At 40.8% G+C, this 16,461-nt stretch overlaps 2 protein-coding genes across 2 annotated transcripts in view; both read right to left on the bottom strand.

Annotated features, from left to right (window-relative positions):
• The window catches only part of LOC140126523 (uncharacterized), a 72,190-nt gene extending 64,253 nt beyond the window's left edge, over positions 1–7,937 (bottom strand). The window contains exon 1 of the mRNA XM_072146063.1: positions 7,787–7,937. Within this exon, the coding sequence (XP_072002164.1) occupies positions 7,787–7,874 (88 nt within the window). The 5' untranslated portion in view covers positions 7,875–7,937. The remainder of the gene's footprint in view (positions 1–7,786) is intronic.
• The window catches only part of LOC140126526 (ranaspumin-like), a 96,216-nt gene that overhangs the window by 5,232 nt on the left and 74,523 nt on the right, over positions 1–16,461 (bottom strand). The window lies entirely within an intron of this gene.

Here is a 16,461-nt window from a genome sequence, read left to right as displayed (position 1 = left end):
TGTGGCACCTTCAGTGTCAGCCTATGCGTGTGCACAGACTGACTTAGCTAATACCATAAAATCAGTATTGCAGAGTATTTTCACCAACTGATGACTGCTTGTTCCTGTCCCAAGTGAAACTTAAAAAAATGTAAAAAAATTAAAAAATGTTTGTAAATAAAAAAATTTATAAATTAATAAAAATGTCCATAAGCTCCATTATCAAATGACATACAATGTAAAAAAAAAAGACAAAATCAAAACACAAACCCCACACATATTGTTTCACTGCATCCATATCAGAATCCAGAATAAAAAGAAATCAAGATGGAACCTGCATGATAAACATCATAAAAAATCACCAAAAATAATGATTTTTACCTATTTCATCCGACAAAAACATATCTACTCAAGAATGGTACTGGTGCAAAGTACAACATGCCCCACAAGCCATTGTGAATGCAAATTAATTAATAATTGTATTTGAACACAGTTATTGACAGCCAATGAGCTTTTGCCTTAGAATAGATTATTCAACTCTTTGCATGACAGCTGTAACTGGACTCTTTGGCAAGACACTGTTACGGGTCACACAGACAACAGAACTAAAAGTCTCTATGGGAAGAGTCCGGAGGGAGGAGTGTGTGGGCCAGTCGACCCTCTGGACCGCGGAAGATTGTATGAGGCCCACGGTGGCAGCCAAGGTACAGGGATGTGCAGGAAACAGTCCAAGCCTGGGATAACAGCAGCAACACAGAGGAACACTGGTAACGCTGGCATGGACTAAAGACACCGCTGGACTGGAACCCTGGGAGGCACAGCAGGGAGCACGGAGGAAAACTGAAGACTTGAGACAGGATGGCAGGAGCACACGGAGGTACCCTGGTAACGCTGGAAACAGGAACACCAGGAGCTTATGGGAACGCTGGAGACACACAGGAAGACGGGAAAGCGTCTGGAAAAGCTAATGGGCTTTCTCTTGCACAGGACGCTGGCCCTTTAAGGCTTGAGAAGTCCGAGCACGCTCCCCCTAACGCTGGGAGCGCACGACTGCAGGGAAGGAGCGTGTGGCCTACACACCGGGAGCCGGAGCACAGACAGGAGCCAGGAAAGGTAAGTGAGGGCAGCGGGACAGGGACCAGCAGGCAGCATAGCACGGGTTCACCTGCGATCCGCGACATGGATCACGGGCGCACCCATGGCAGACACTTCCCCGTCACTAGACTATCTTTATAATTAGTTGCACATTCTAGCTTTCTCATCAGCTTTATGTAAAGGACTTATATGGCATCATATAAACATGATTTGAATGCTTTGAGGGGAATGAGATGGAGCACTAAGCAACACGTGTCACCTGTGTTTCTGTCTCTACCCCCAGCAGCTCCCCAAAGGAGGAGGGCAGAGCCGGATCATAGGGGGGCTCGCGGGGCGCGAGCCCCGGGGCCCCCAAAACTTTGCTGTTAAAGGGGCCCCCACCAAATTCGGGCGACCATGTATTCGTTGCCGGGCCTCCGCGGCCGCAGGCCGAATCCCGCCATTGTGTCTGCTTTAAATCTATGGCAGAGTGAGGGAACAATAAGTTCCCTGCTCTGCCATAGACGATTGAAGTAAATAAAGATGGCGGCGCCCTGCCGCTCGGTGACGACGCAGAGTGTGACGTCACAGCGCGTGACGTCACCGCGCCGCGACTCATGGCGCGTCTGTAACAGGGCGCCGCCATTTTTGTTTACATCCACCGGACACTGCAAGGGAGGATGAGGACGCTGCGCATCGTGGGAAGGATGGAGGGTGAGCACAATTTTAGTATTTTATGTAGGACAGTATATAGTTATTATTGGGGAATTGTATATATTTATTATAGGGGGGTATATAGCAATAATAGGAATGTGTATATAGTTATTACGGAGGTGTATATAGCAATAATAGGAATGTGTATATAGTTATTATGGGCGGGGGGTGTATATAGCAATAATAGGAATGTGTATATAGTTATTATGGGCGGGGGGTGTATATAGCAATAATAGGAATGTGTATATAGTTATTATGGGGGGGTATATAGCAATAATAGGAATGTGTATATAGTTATTACGGAGGTGTATATAGCAATAATAAGAATGTGTATATAGTTATTATGGGGGGTGTATATAGCAATAATAGGAATGTGTATATAGTTATTATGGGGGGTGTATATAGCAATAATAGGAATGTGTATATAGTTATTATGGGAGGTGTATATAGCAATAATAGGAATGTGTATATAGTTATTATGGGAGGTGTATATAGCAATAATAGGAATGTGTATATAGTTATTATGGGGGGTGTATATAGCAATAATAGGAATGTGTATATAGTTATTATGGGGGGGGTGCATATAGCAATAATAGGAATGTATATATAGTTATTACGGGGGGTGCATATAGCATTAATAGGAATGTGAATATAGTTATTACGGAGGGTGTATATAGCAATAATAGGAATGTGTATATAGTTATTATGGGGGGTGTATATAGCAATAATAGGAATGTGTATATAGTTATTATAGTGGATGTGTATTTAGTTATAGGGGGACTGTATATAGTAATAGGGTGTGTGTATATAGTTATTATAGGGGGACTGTGTATAGTTATTATGGGGGGGTGTATAGTTATTATGGGGGGGTGCATATAGCAATAATAGGAATGTATATATATTTATTACGGGGGGTGCATATAGCATTAATAGGAATGTGAATATAGTTATTACGGGGGGTGTATATAGCAATAATAGGAATGTGTATATAGTTATTATGGGGGGTGTATATAGCAATAATAGGAATGTGTATATAGTTATTATGGGGGGTGTATATAGCAATAATAGGAATGTGTATATAGTTATTATGGGGGGGGGTGCATATAGCAATAATAGGAATGTATATATAGTTATTACGGGGGGTGCATATAGCATTAATAGGAATGTGAATATAGTTATTACGGGGGGGGGGGGGGTATAAGCAATAATAGGAATGTGTATATAGTTATTATGGGGGGTGTATATAGCAATAATAGGAATGTGTATATAGTTATTATAGTGGATGTGTATTTAGTTATAGGGGGACTGTATATAGTAATAGGGTGTGTGTATATAGTTATTATAGGGGGACTGTGTATAGTTATTATGGGGGGGTGTATAGTTATTATGGGGGGTGCATATAGCAATAATAGGAATGTATATATAGTTATTACGGGGGGTGCATATAGCATTAATAGGAATGTGTATATAGTTATTATGGGGGGTGTATATAGCAATAATAGGAATGTGTATATAGTTATTATGGGGGGTGTATATAGCAATAATAGGAATGTGTATATAGTTATTATGGGGGGTGTATATAGCAATAATAGGAATGTGTATATAGTTATTATAGTGGGTGTGTATTTAGTTATAGGGGGACTGTATATAGTAATAGGGTGTGTGTATATAGTTTTTATAGGGGGACTGTATATAGTTATTATGGGGCGGTGTATAGTTATTATGGGGGGCGTGTATAGTTATTATGGGGGGTGTATATAGTTATAGGGGTGTATATAGTTATTATAGGGGGTTTGTATAGAGTTGCTATAGGGGTGTATATAGTTATTATATGGGTCTGTATATAGTGATTGCTGGGGGAGCTGTATACAGTGATTGCTGGGGGGCTATATACAGTGATTGCTGGGGGGCTGTATACAGAGATTGCTGGGGGAGCTGTATATAGTTATTGCTGAGGAGCAGTATATAGCGATTGCTGGGGGAGCTGTGTATAGCGATTGATGGGCGAGTTGTATATAGTTATTTCTGAGGAGCAGTATATAACGATTGCTGGGGGAGCTGTATATAGTGATTGCTGTTCCCTGTCTGGACTACGTTCAATGGAGGCCTCCACCATATTTTGCGCCCAGGGGCCCCCACCAACCTTAATCCGGCCCTGGAGGAGGGGCTTCTATTCTCCCTGACTGTCAGTCTGTCTTTCTTTCTAATTCTCACACTCACAGATAACTGGTCATAGCCTTGGCAGCATCACCATCAACTGGATCTGTAGACAAAAAACTTAGTAAAAGAAAAAAAACATAAGAAAAAATATCTAAGTAATCATATTGACCTATAGAATAACTAAAATATGTTTATTAGGCTATCTAAGTTCTATAGGACTGCAGGGCTCTCCTTCCCTTCTGTGCCTCATTCAACAAATAACATCCACATGTGGGGAGTCTCCATACTCGGGAGAAATTGCAGTACAAATTTTAAGATGTATTTTCTCCTTTTATCTTTTGGTAATGTTTAAATTTTAGGGCTAAATGAATGTATTACCTACAAATTAGACCATTGTAAATTTCATGTCCATTTTGTTTTAATTACTACCATGTTTCCCCGAAAATAAGATACAGTAGTGTCTTAATTTTTGCTCCTAAAGAGTTGCTGTAACATCCGTGCCAAAATGTCACACTATCCGCAGTTGGCAGAATAGGTGGTGTTGATTTGTGTGTGAACTGGGGCTTGGATTTACTGTAGCGGCAACTGTAGCAAGGACTGCCACTAGGTAATATTTTCAGGAGAGGTCTTATATTTCTAAGCTTGAACAAAATTGTACTAGATCTTATTTTGGGGGGATGTCCTATTTTAGGGGAAACAGGGTAGGCAGCTCTCAGGGTGAAAAATAAAAATGGGGGGATTCATAAGGGGATTATGTTTATTTATATTTCAAACCCATTAAAAAAAAGAAAAAAAATTACAATTTAGAAGTTTCAGGGGGAAAATGGAAGTCTCTGTATGATTTGTAAGCTGTCTAATGTCATATTAGAATAAAAGTGTCAGGATTGTAGGTAGTGGATCCTCTGAACCACCGTGAACAATGACACAAGTCGACACCTGGGACCGGAATTTAAGTGGCACCCTGTCTTCACCAAAGCCCTCCACAAAGCAGGTTGGTCTTGCTGCGGCGCGGTACCACCAGGTCATTCCACAGGCGCGTCTTGTCCGTGGTGGCAGCCTAGGTTGAGGTACAGGAAAGGCAGGCTATCTTGTAGACGGGGACAAGAGGTCAGGACGGGCAGCACGGGATCAGAGTCAGGGTCGTAGCAATAGGTCAAGGCAGTCAGAAACGGGACCGGGGTCACAACAGTAAATTACAAATACAGTGCAGGGCATTAGACAAAGCTTTCTCTAAGGCACAAGGCACCAAGGGTGTGAAAGGATAGGCAGGTTTAAGTAGCCTTCTGGGAAATAGCACCTGTGACAAAAAGGACTTAAAAAAAAAGATGACAACATAAAATCGAGATATGGGAATTGATAGCAAGTAACTCATTTGGGTGGTAAAACTATCTCATTTGGGTCTCAAAAGCAGATCTTTAAATTTCTGAAACAATTTAATAAACTTTAGTTTTTATACCTAAAAACGCTAAACCTATAAACCAAAATTTACCAACATGAAGTACAATGTGTCATAAAAAAAACAAATCTGAAAATCATTTTGGTAAGTTAAAGTATTCCAAAGTTATAACTATATAAAGAGACATTACAAAAAAGAGCCTGAGCCTTAACGTACAAACTAATACGGTTCCCTTACCTTTTGTGCAGATGCACAGATTTTACTCATTGCCCCTCTCACTTTAGAGCCATAAAGCTATTTGGATGGATGTTTTTGTATGATAATACCTCTGACTTGCCACAATGAGCATTACAGCCACTAGATATTAGTGTATATAACCTCTATATGTGTATGTGGCCTAAATCTAAATCCCCCTATGTATATATACTTCATGGATTCACATATTTACCTGGTTATTTTCATTTATGCTCTCTGGGAATTCATATTCCGTAAGGAGATTTTTTATTTCCTGGTTAAAAATAAAAATCTTGTTATTGAATGCAGTCATTGAATTGTCAGTGTTACACAATCCATTATGCTGGACAGTGATCTGCAAAAGTTATGTAGACATTTCTGCTTGTAGAAAACTGTCACACAATAGAATAGACATATAAAGTTTATGTTAATGTGGCAACATATGATATTTAGCCTAGAAAAAAAACAGAACACTACAGTTACATCACCCATTATGACAATGGCCAATATTTACTAAGCAGTCTGCGCCAGAATTTTACACGTACAGCTAGCGCTGCATTTACAAATGAAATACAAGACACTGGGTTCTGGTTGCCGATCACTTGCGTTTCCATAAAAACACATAAGCGATTGGGCCGAGCCCGTCCCCGTACCCTAGTGCTGGGTTTGTAAAAGCAGCAGTAGCGATATGTGTGACTGCACCCTTTCATGCAGCGGCCTTCTGCATGTAAGTACTATACATGTGCAAGGGTGGGTGGGGGACCACTCCTCGCTGGCCTCTCCCGTGGGACTAGGGACACAGCTCTACATACAAAAATATAAACTTATATATAATTTTTTTTTTAACGAAAAAGACAGTTTTACTATAAAAGCAATGTGTACACTATTCTCTATGGGGGAAGAAAAGGGGCTCCTGATGACAGGTTCCCTTTTCATAGTTGTACTATGCAGTCACCTTATATAATATGCCAACCACATATAATTGTTTTTGGTTTTGGTAAATTGAGTTTTTAAAAAAAAAAATTTGTAAGGGGTGGGGGTGTTATTTCAGGGCTCGCCTCAGGCAGCAGAATATCTAGGTGCACATCTTGGGGGGGGGGGGATTTTATGCTCCAAATCTAGCATCATTTATGCTATAAATCATATAATCACACAAAATGTGGTCAGTGAATAAGTTTGTTCTCTATAATGGCCAGTCATCAGAAACAACTTCTCCTTTAACTATCCGACAATGAGGAATTGCAGTTATCAAATAATACAATTATCTAATCTGTTTAAATATTTTATACTGAACCCACAGGACCTTCTTGACAAGACAGAGAATCGCATCATCTGAGAGTTCAGAAGCATCTGCCATGAAAAACAATAAGTAGGACAAGTAGGACATAAGAGAACATTTATACAAAAATATTCAACTTCATTTATCTATATATTTATGTATTTATTTATCAATCTATATTAGAAATACATTTCTGATAAATTCAAGTGTCTTGTACCGACCTAAAGGGGTTATCTGGGTTTAAAAAATTTCTTCTGGCCGGGCTGGGGAGGGCTATTTAAACACAATAAACATGTACTTACCTCCTCCGGTGCTGCCGATGTCCCGCGCCGCGGCCGGTCTTCTCGGTGCACCGGTTTCATTACACCGGCGCACAGGGAGCTTCCGGCCGGCCGGATGCTCCCATGCGCACCATCTCCCAGCGCTTACAACGCTGAGAGATAGGGACGGATGGGAGGAGCCGTCCACATCGCTGACCGGAAGTTCTCTGTGCGCGGCTTCCGTGCCCCTGTAAACAAACAGGGGCACGGATCGAAGGGACCGCGGCGCGGGACATCAGCGGCGCTGGAGGAGGTAAGTCCATGTTTATTATGTTTAACTAGCCCTCCCAGCCCGGCCATAAAAAAATGTTTAAACCCGGATAACCCCTTTAAGGACACCTAACTTACAGGTGACCCATAGTTACAGACTGACCTCTCTGCCCCCTATAACCTCTGGTTAAGCTCTCTGGATGTTATTACTCTAGTCCCAGGCTGCAATGATCAGCTGTAAGGTGTCTGTAATGAAGCTTTATTGATAATACTTGTTCCCATGACAGCACAAAATTTTTAAAATCCAGTTGTCACAGGAAAAAAAAAATCCGTCTGGAGCTACAATTATAAAATACATGTATACCAGTTCCGACTTACCGTACATATAAATTCAACTTAAGAAAATCTACTTGTACTTACCGCTTTTACTAGCACCAGGATCTCCAACAGCATCAAGTCCCCTATAGCTACTTGCAGCAATGACCAAAAACACCACACTGATCTTCATTCTGAAATCTGAAGGTGTAGATCAGCTTAAGTGAAATGACTTGGAGGAAGCAGAGCTCTTCTTTTATAATATCAAATAAGAACACACCTATTGTATAACCTCAAATAACCTTCAGTTAGTTAAGTCATTCTCAGTTGGCAGCGTCTATGTAAACAGCATAAAGTTGCCAGTGACTGTAATATTAATTATAAGGTAAAAATATGTAGCCGATGTCCTCATCCTCCTGACACAGTAATAAAGAAAACCCTTTCAGCTACCTGGTCACATAAAAACTTATCATAAGCATGGCTTTTTTCTGTGGCGTACGATTAACATCTTCCTTAACAAATCCACCAAAATGTACAATAATACTCTCTACCTTACAACCTGCTAGTTGTGATAAATATGGCCGGGGGGAGGGGGGGGGGGGAGGGGCTTATATTATGTATACTACTAATATTATATATTACTTATACTACTAAAATCCCCTACCCCCCTAGCCTTATCCCAATTAGATAACATTTTAACTAGCTAAAGTGTTATCTAACACTTCAGAAGCTGCATATGAACTCTGGCTCGGTCGGGTCGGGCTTCAAAGTGAAGGCCCAGTAGGGGCGACTCTGAGGCTTCCCTCCAATTTTCAAACAAAAGACAAAGAGTCATAAAAATTCCTTAACCAATACGTTGATTAGGGACAGTTATGGAGTTATGGTCCATCTCAGCCCAAGACAAGTACATTTTTGGATTTGTTATCTTCAAGGGATTGTGGCCACCCAATTCTCAAGGTTCTAGCCCCCTTGGGTCAAGGGATATAAATATCTCTGGATAGGACCATACCAAATGGGTCAGGTTTGGTATCAAAGTGATCCCGGGATTCACCCGGAACCAATGATACCAGAACCCAGACACTACAACTTCCCCTTGAGAAGCTATGACTTCTCCCAGGTTCTGGATGTAATAACAGGTAGGGGGGACCCATAACCCCTCCTGGGGTTGGACAGAGGTGTGTCTGCACCTGATATAATCAGACACCTCTGAGGCCACATTGTCTTTGTCTGGGAACCCATTTGAACTGCTGATACTTGTAGTGCTACCTTATATTTTGCACTCTGTTAACTGTATATATCTCTACTGTATATATTGTTTTGTTTTGTATCCTTAAGGCAATTTAATATAAAATCTAATTTGTGTTGCTATTTTATCTCAATCCACGAATCCAAACATCTGTTTTTCTTGGTTATATACATGCGACCAGGTTGGTTCCTCACTCTATATAATCCCGTTACGTACTGGGCTTATATTGAAGGAGAACTGGTGGCAGCTTATTTGGTTTGATAAGATTCGGTTTCACTGAGGCTAGTGAAAGGGGTCTTATAGTCATTCACGGTTGTGATTTATTGTTGTTCCATATCCAGAAGTTGTGTGGACAACTTTAAAACACTTCCTGCGTCTCTCAGAACCTGTGCATTCTGGGAGTGTCTAAAAAGGATAACTAAGTGACCTTGCATACCCTTCAGGGGTCTGAAACATCACCCCAGTGGTTTTCATTGTTTCAAGGCTTTAGGATAAGTTGTGAAAGAACTTTATAAAAACATGTAAATGAGCCTGAGGCACTCAGGCTGACGTCACCTGAGTGCCTTTTGGCTCCGCTGTCCACTAATTATGCACGCCCGCCACCCCTATGTTCTGCCCACTCTTCCCAGACATCCAGCTGATGTCACTGCGCCCATGTGTGAGAAAACCATTCCTTGTGCAGCCGCTGTTTACTACTGTGACCCCAGTACACACCCAGTACGGAAAAGTTGGGAGCCTTTGTACATTTAATAAATATTCCATTTTGTTTTAACCCCTATAAAAAACCTAAAGGGTTAACACACTTCTTAAAAGTGCTTTATCAAATGTTGAAGGGCATAGTTTGCATAATGGGGTAAGTTATGAGTTTTGCTGTATTGAGGCCTCTCACAGCCAATTGAAATTTGAGAAGGTCCCTCTAAATACAAGTTTTGTAAGTTTCCCAAAAAATGAGAAAAATGGCACCCAAATTCTAAGCCTCATAACATTCTAGTAAAATATGCAGATTCTTAACTAAACATTCCAAAATGAAGCAGACATTTGGGAAGTCTAAATTATTTATAAGTTTGGGATTAGTTTGGGTGCTTTGACTATCTGCTTCAAAAGTGTAGAATTTCTGCCAAATTTCTATTTTTCATAACTAAACACAAAATATATCATTCAAATTTTTAAACTAATTTGACATACGATCTGTCACCAGAAAACATTCTCAACAATCTAAAAATCCCCTGGATATATTAAAGCATTCCAAAGCTATAACCAGAGTAGATATGTAAAATGGGGCTGTGTCCTTGAGGCCAAAATAGGCTAAATCCTGAAGGGGTTGAAGCCCTGCAGCTACTAACAACACAAACACAAAGTCATTTTTACACAGGTCTGCTACAAAACTCTGTAGGTAGTATTGACCGCACAAAGCTGCAGACAGAACCCACTTGTTTAATCCCTGAGTTGAGTGGTTTTGCTGATAAAACTATTGTAAAATTAAGGACCCTGGAAAAGCTGGATCCACATTACACACATAGGTTTCTGAAAAGCCATGATAGGACTAATCAACCTGAGCTGGATCACTCATACAAAGCAGCTGGGGGATGGTTTGGCAATTAATTACTGTTGCTTGCCAGGGTAAATTCAGTGATTACATCATACTCTGGTACAGTGCATAACTAATGTGAGAGGAAAAATGCTGAGCCCCAGCCACAGGAGCTACAGAGTTTCATAATTTTATAATTATTTTTTCTGCAAAATCACTCAACACAGGGATTACAAAGATACAATTCTGCATCATTGTAGCTACAGCATTCTCAAGGTATGTTTGCTTCATAATGCATCAAATCATCAAATCAAATGGTAGGTTTCCTTTAAGCCTAAAAACATGGTTTGGGTGGTTGCAATTTGTACTTAAAAATCATTTAAGGATGAGGCTGACCACTGGAATAGTTTGGACAAACCAAACAAGAATATTAGCATTTATTAGCATCTACAAAGAGGAGAAGCCACAATATTAGGGGAGATGAGGGGGCCACAATATGAGGGGTAGATGAGGGGCCACAGTATGAGGGGGAGATAAAAGGCCACAAGATGAGGAGGAAATGAGGGGCACCAATATAAGGAGGAGATGAGGGGCTACAATATGAGGGGGAGATGAGGGGCTAGAATATGAGAAGATAAGGGTCCACAACATGAGGGGAGATGAGGGGTCACAATATGAGGGGCAGATGAGAGGCAACAATATTAGGAGGAAATGAGAGGCGACGATATGAGGGGGAGATCAGAGGCTACAATATGAGGGGGAGATCAGAGGCCACAATATGAGGGGGAGATCAGAGGCCATGATATGAGGGGAGATGAGACGAGGCCATGATATGAGGGGGAAATTAAAGGACACGTTATAATGAGGAAATGAGAGAAGACACAATAGAAGGGGGACATGAGAGTTAAGCAATGCAACACAAATTTCTGCACTAAAATGGGTGTTCCGGTGCTCAGTCGGACCATGCGCAGGGCCGGCGCTATGGGTATGCAAAGTGGGCAATTCTTGAATTTTGTTTCTATGTGCCATGGATCCAGAGATTTTCAGGTTTAAAGTGAGAATATCAGGTTCCATTTTTATATATAAAACACCACTCCCGACTGCAGATTCATATAAAAGAGGAGACTCTCTTCTTTCATAATGAAAAAGGAAAGAAATAAGGTTCTATGTGTCACAGAGCCAGAGATACAGGCCCCTGAAGTGTGTGCCCCCCTCCAGATTCTTAGCCATCAGGCTACCGGGAGAATTTGCTGCACACAGGAGCTGCTGCACCTCACAGATAATGGAAATATTCACTTTATATGTTACTACATTTTAGGAAGGGATAATATCAACTAATATTCATGTTTTGTAACCCTTCTCTATGCAGAACTATCTAAGAACACACTTTCTCTCTTATTGCCTTTTATTTTGTGATAATTTTTTTTGTTCTTCCATTATTTACACCTATGTTATGACATTCTCACTCAAATTCTTATGAAGCGCGGAGGGTTCTGTTATTGTGCGGCTAATACAAGGCACACATATAAAAGTGATTTTTATTATCTCATTAGCTTGGTTTATGGATATATAGTTATTTATTTGGGTTACCATTGTTGATCTATCTACAATAATAGATCTGTGTACTGTGCACTGCGCTCAGTGCAATTTTCTGCAAAAATTGTTTGGTGTCCCCTGTGGATTTAACCCTGTGGGGTCTGTATGGTCTCCTCACATCTTACTGTTTTAGGAAAGTATATTTTCTTTATATAAGTATTCTGGATTTGTACATATTTTAGAGGAAATTTTGAATGTTAATTGCAAAATGCATCGCCTGGTTGTCTGCTTTCAAAATTATATAGGTTTTATGGCGCCTTTATGTTTTATTCTGTTTTATTGCTATATTTTGCAGGTTATGACTGTCTTTGTAGCTGAAAGCAGATATTTACTTATTACAGTTTTAGTGATAGTATGTGGATTTATTTATGTGAACATATCAATATGGGACATTTGTGAACTCTACACATGTCCATCTATTACATTTAGGAGATGTGAAGGTAAATATTTTCTGTTTGGAGCACATTTTTGCCATCAAAGTCAAAGTTTAAGTATTTTTTTATAAAATGTTTTAGTTTGAATCAAAATTGCATGAAGGCGCCTATGTCTATAAACTGTTTTATGCAATTTTGAAAATGGGGCAAGTGTCTGCTTTCAGAAATTATGTGGTTTGTTGGGTTTACTTTAATTCTTTTTGCTGTAATTTCGATTTTATTTTTAAAGGTCTAAATTGTAAAAATTGCTCTGGTCAATGACGCGACAAAATATCCAGAAATGCCTGGCGGTGAAAGGGTTAATACCCCTTGGTTAAATTCCTGGGTGAAGATGCTTATCATCTATCCCCTCTCTATATATCTATCGTCTATGGGGGTCATTTACTAAGGGCCCGAATCGCTATTTTTCGTCGGGTTTCCCGAATATTACCGATTTGCGCCATTTTTCTCTGAGTTGCCCCAGGTTTTTGGTGCACGCGATCGGATTGTGGCGCATCGGCACCGGCATGCATGCTATGGAAATGGGGGGCGCAGCCGTCGGAAAACCCAACGGATTTGGAAAAACCACGGAATAAAAAAAAAAAAAGTGTCACTTGACACGCACTTACATGCACCCAGGATAGGATGGTGAACTCCGGTGAACTCTGGCGGACCTCGGCGCAGCAGCGACACCTGGTGGTCATGCTTGCATACATCCTGCTTTGTTTCCATGTCTCTTAACTAAAATTTGGGATGTTTATACGTCAAGGCCCCTTTTGCCTAGTTATATTTCTCAGACCCTCCTCTTTTTTCTAAACCTGGTGGACATCGGGCGCACTACCTTAGTTAATCGCCGGAAGATCCGAATCCTCGACGGAGAACGCGCCGCGCCTAACTGTCTAGTTATCTATCTCCTATATATCTCCTTTAAAATTCTCCCATATTACAGATTGTTTTACCATAGTAAAGGGAGCGTCTTACTGACTGTGACTGGTCATAAAATAGTTTTATTTTGGGGCCCCACTTTTCGTTTTGCCCAGGGACCCACTTTGTCTAGAACCGGCCCTGACCATGCGCCAAGTTTAACATGCAAAGTCCGACAAAAGTGTGTTGCAGGGCCCATGTTAAAGGTACACCAAAAAAAGTGGTGAACTCTGTTTGAGACAATGATGCTCTTGTAAAGCATGCTGGAAGCTGATTGGAGAAGTGCTACCATCTGACCAAGGGAGTATATAAACCCCTGGTGGGCAGGAGCACGTGGTTCAGTCATGGTCTTCTGAGGGAATCAGACCTCATGGTCTGTCTGAGCAGTGAGCAAAGGAGTGAGCAGCACAAGGCAGTGCTACACCAGCCAGTGTCCTAATACCAGGAACCAAAGGAGCCTCAGGCCTGTGCCTAGCACCCAGGGCAAGTCAGGAGACTTAAGCCCAGAGCTGAGATCCACCTGGACTCAGCTCCATCCCTACCTGCCCAGGCTGAAGCTAATACCAGGCTGTGTGTAACCTTCCTGTGGACCAGCTCTCCATGACTCTTCCAGCCTACTAAACCTGCTGTTATTGTTTGGCTGTTGCCTGCTGTTGTAAAAAGAACTGTAAGTTGATTTGCACAACGTTACCTCTGTCTAATCCCTGAATAAGGCTGCTTACCACCACAGGCTCCCCATATATTAACCAGGGATTCATACTTCATACAGATCAGGGGTTGCCCCAGGGCGAAACCATTTCATCAGCCTCTCCCTCCATATTTCTTGCACACACCACCTTCTGCAGAGCTGCCAGGCTGTAGGTTAACCCCCCATACCAAGCACCATGACCACAGTGTGCCCAAGGCCGCACTAGCCAGCCACTCCGGTATTCTGGGCCCTGGCTGCCTCCAGGCCACATGAAAAGGCTAGCCCAGTGGGAGATGTTGCACTTCCTACATCATTCAAGGTCCTCGTGCTACCGATGATCAGGCAGAAAATAAGTTCATTACAAGAACGGGATAAGAAGGGAGCGGGGTTCTGTGTGTGTTTATGTATATAGTAGTTACCAGTCTGGTCTTTATGTGTGTCTATAGCAGAGCTGTGTGTGTGTGTTTCTGTGTATTGCAGTGCACAGTGTGTTCCTTATATGTGTATAGCAGGGCTGTGAGTGTATTTATATGTATAGTAGTGCCTAGTGTGTTCCTTATGTGTGTATAGCAAAGATGTGTGCAAAGATGTGTGTGTGTGTTTATGTGTATAGTAGTGCCCAGTGTGTTCCTTATGTGTGTATAGCAGAGCTGTGTGTGTATTTCTGTGTACAGCAGTGCCCAGTCAATGTGTGTGTTTAACAAAGCCCAGTGTATGTAGCAGTGACCACTGTGTATAGCAGTGCACAGTGTATGTAGCAGTGTACAGTGTGTTCCTATGTGTGTATGTATACCTTTGTTGAGTATGTTCCTATTTCTGTTTGTGAGTGTGTCAATTGAGCTGTGTCTGTAAATGTATGAAGGTAGCAGAGCTGTGTGTGTAAATGTATAGACGTTTTAGATCTGTGTGTGCTGTGTTATTTTAATTGGTGTAAAATATATTTTTCCTTTTTTGTAAGACTAAATCTCTAAAAAATATTGTGACCAGACCAACCTTGAACGTCACTATTTTGTGGTTTTAAAAATATGATAACTCTAAATTATGCAACTTAATTCCTGAGAACCAGGCAGATATATTTTAGGCAACAGTAACGGAAAATAGCGCCCCAAAGTTGAAAATGTCACTTTTCTGCCATTTTGTAAAATATAAAAAAATTCTATAAAAAGTGATTAAAAGGCCGGTCTGTGCTATAAATCAAAGCATTGAAACGTCATCAAAAGTCACAGAAAATACACTGAAGTATGAAAAAGTTATTAGAATTTTTTTTGTACAGGAAGTTTTAATTTTTGTAAATGTATGAAAACATTATGAAACCTAAATACATTTTGTACCCCCGTGACTAAACGGACCTTAAGAATAATGTAGACATGTCATTTGGGGTGTACAATGAAAGCAGTAAAATACAAGCCCACATGAAAACGGTGCAAACCCTAGTCTAGTGTTCCTAAATCTTTTTTTAAAGATTTTTGATACATACAAAGTCCAAGACAGCACAACATAAAACATACACAATACATTACACATTACACTGATATTCCCTATACCTCCCGGGAAGGGAGAAAGCTATCCTATAAAAGATAGCAGCCCACTTACCTAAAATGTTTTCACTGGTAATAGAATGAGGACTTTTCTCCTGTGACTGATGTTTCCCCCAAAAGTTTCTGCTTTTGGGGGAAGGCCTGCCCTGTTGCATCCATTTTCATGAGGAAGGTAAACCGTTGATGCAATTTAGTTTCTGCTGATATGCAGGAGATTGGGCTCTGACAGTCTTTGCTGGTTATATACACCCTCATTTGGTTCTCCAGTACAGGCAATCGCCTACTTAAGAACACCCGTCTTACAAACGGACCGCTGGATGTTGGTAAATTAATGTACTTTAGCCTTAGGCTACTATAAAGGGTTATAACTGTTTTCAAAGGTGTCTGGAATTAAGCTTTATTGTAAATTCTGGTTCTTATGACAACTCAACATTTTTAAAATCACATTGCAACAGAGACCAAAAAATATTTTGACTGGGGTTACAATTATAAAATATACAGTTCTGACTTACATACAAATTCAACTTAAGTACAAACCTAAAGAACCTATCTTGTACATAACACGGGGACTGCCTGTAATGTTTTTCTCTTTTAGGTCTTCATCCAGCTCTGGGGATTTAGGGGGATTGTTTCATCTTGTAGGCAGAGCATAGCCCATGATTTTTCTTGGAGGAAGATTTTTATGATGTGGACGTGCACTAGTTAGGTCTCTGTGCAGGCTACAGGCTTTATATGAAGCTATGGTTATCCACCCTTAAGCCCCTATTCTCTTGGTGTCATATGTGTATGGCTTAGTAAGCGGGTTGCCATGATCTAGCTGTATTTGAAACAGTTTGCCTCCTTCTCA

Source organism: Engystomops pustulosus, chromosome 4 (assembly GCF_040894005.1).
Source record: "Engystomops pustulosus chromosome 4, aEngPut4.maternal, whole genome shotgun sequence".
In the NCBI taxonomy this organism is placed as follows: Eukaryota; Metazoa; Chordata; class Amphibia; order Anura; family Leptodactylidae; genus Engystomops; species Engystomops pustulosus.
Note: the sequence above shows the minus strand (reverse complement) of the source record. Positions and strands in the feature narration are given on the sequence as shown.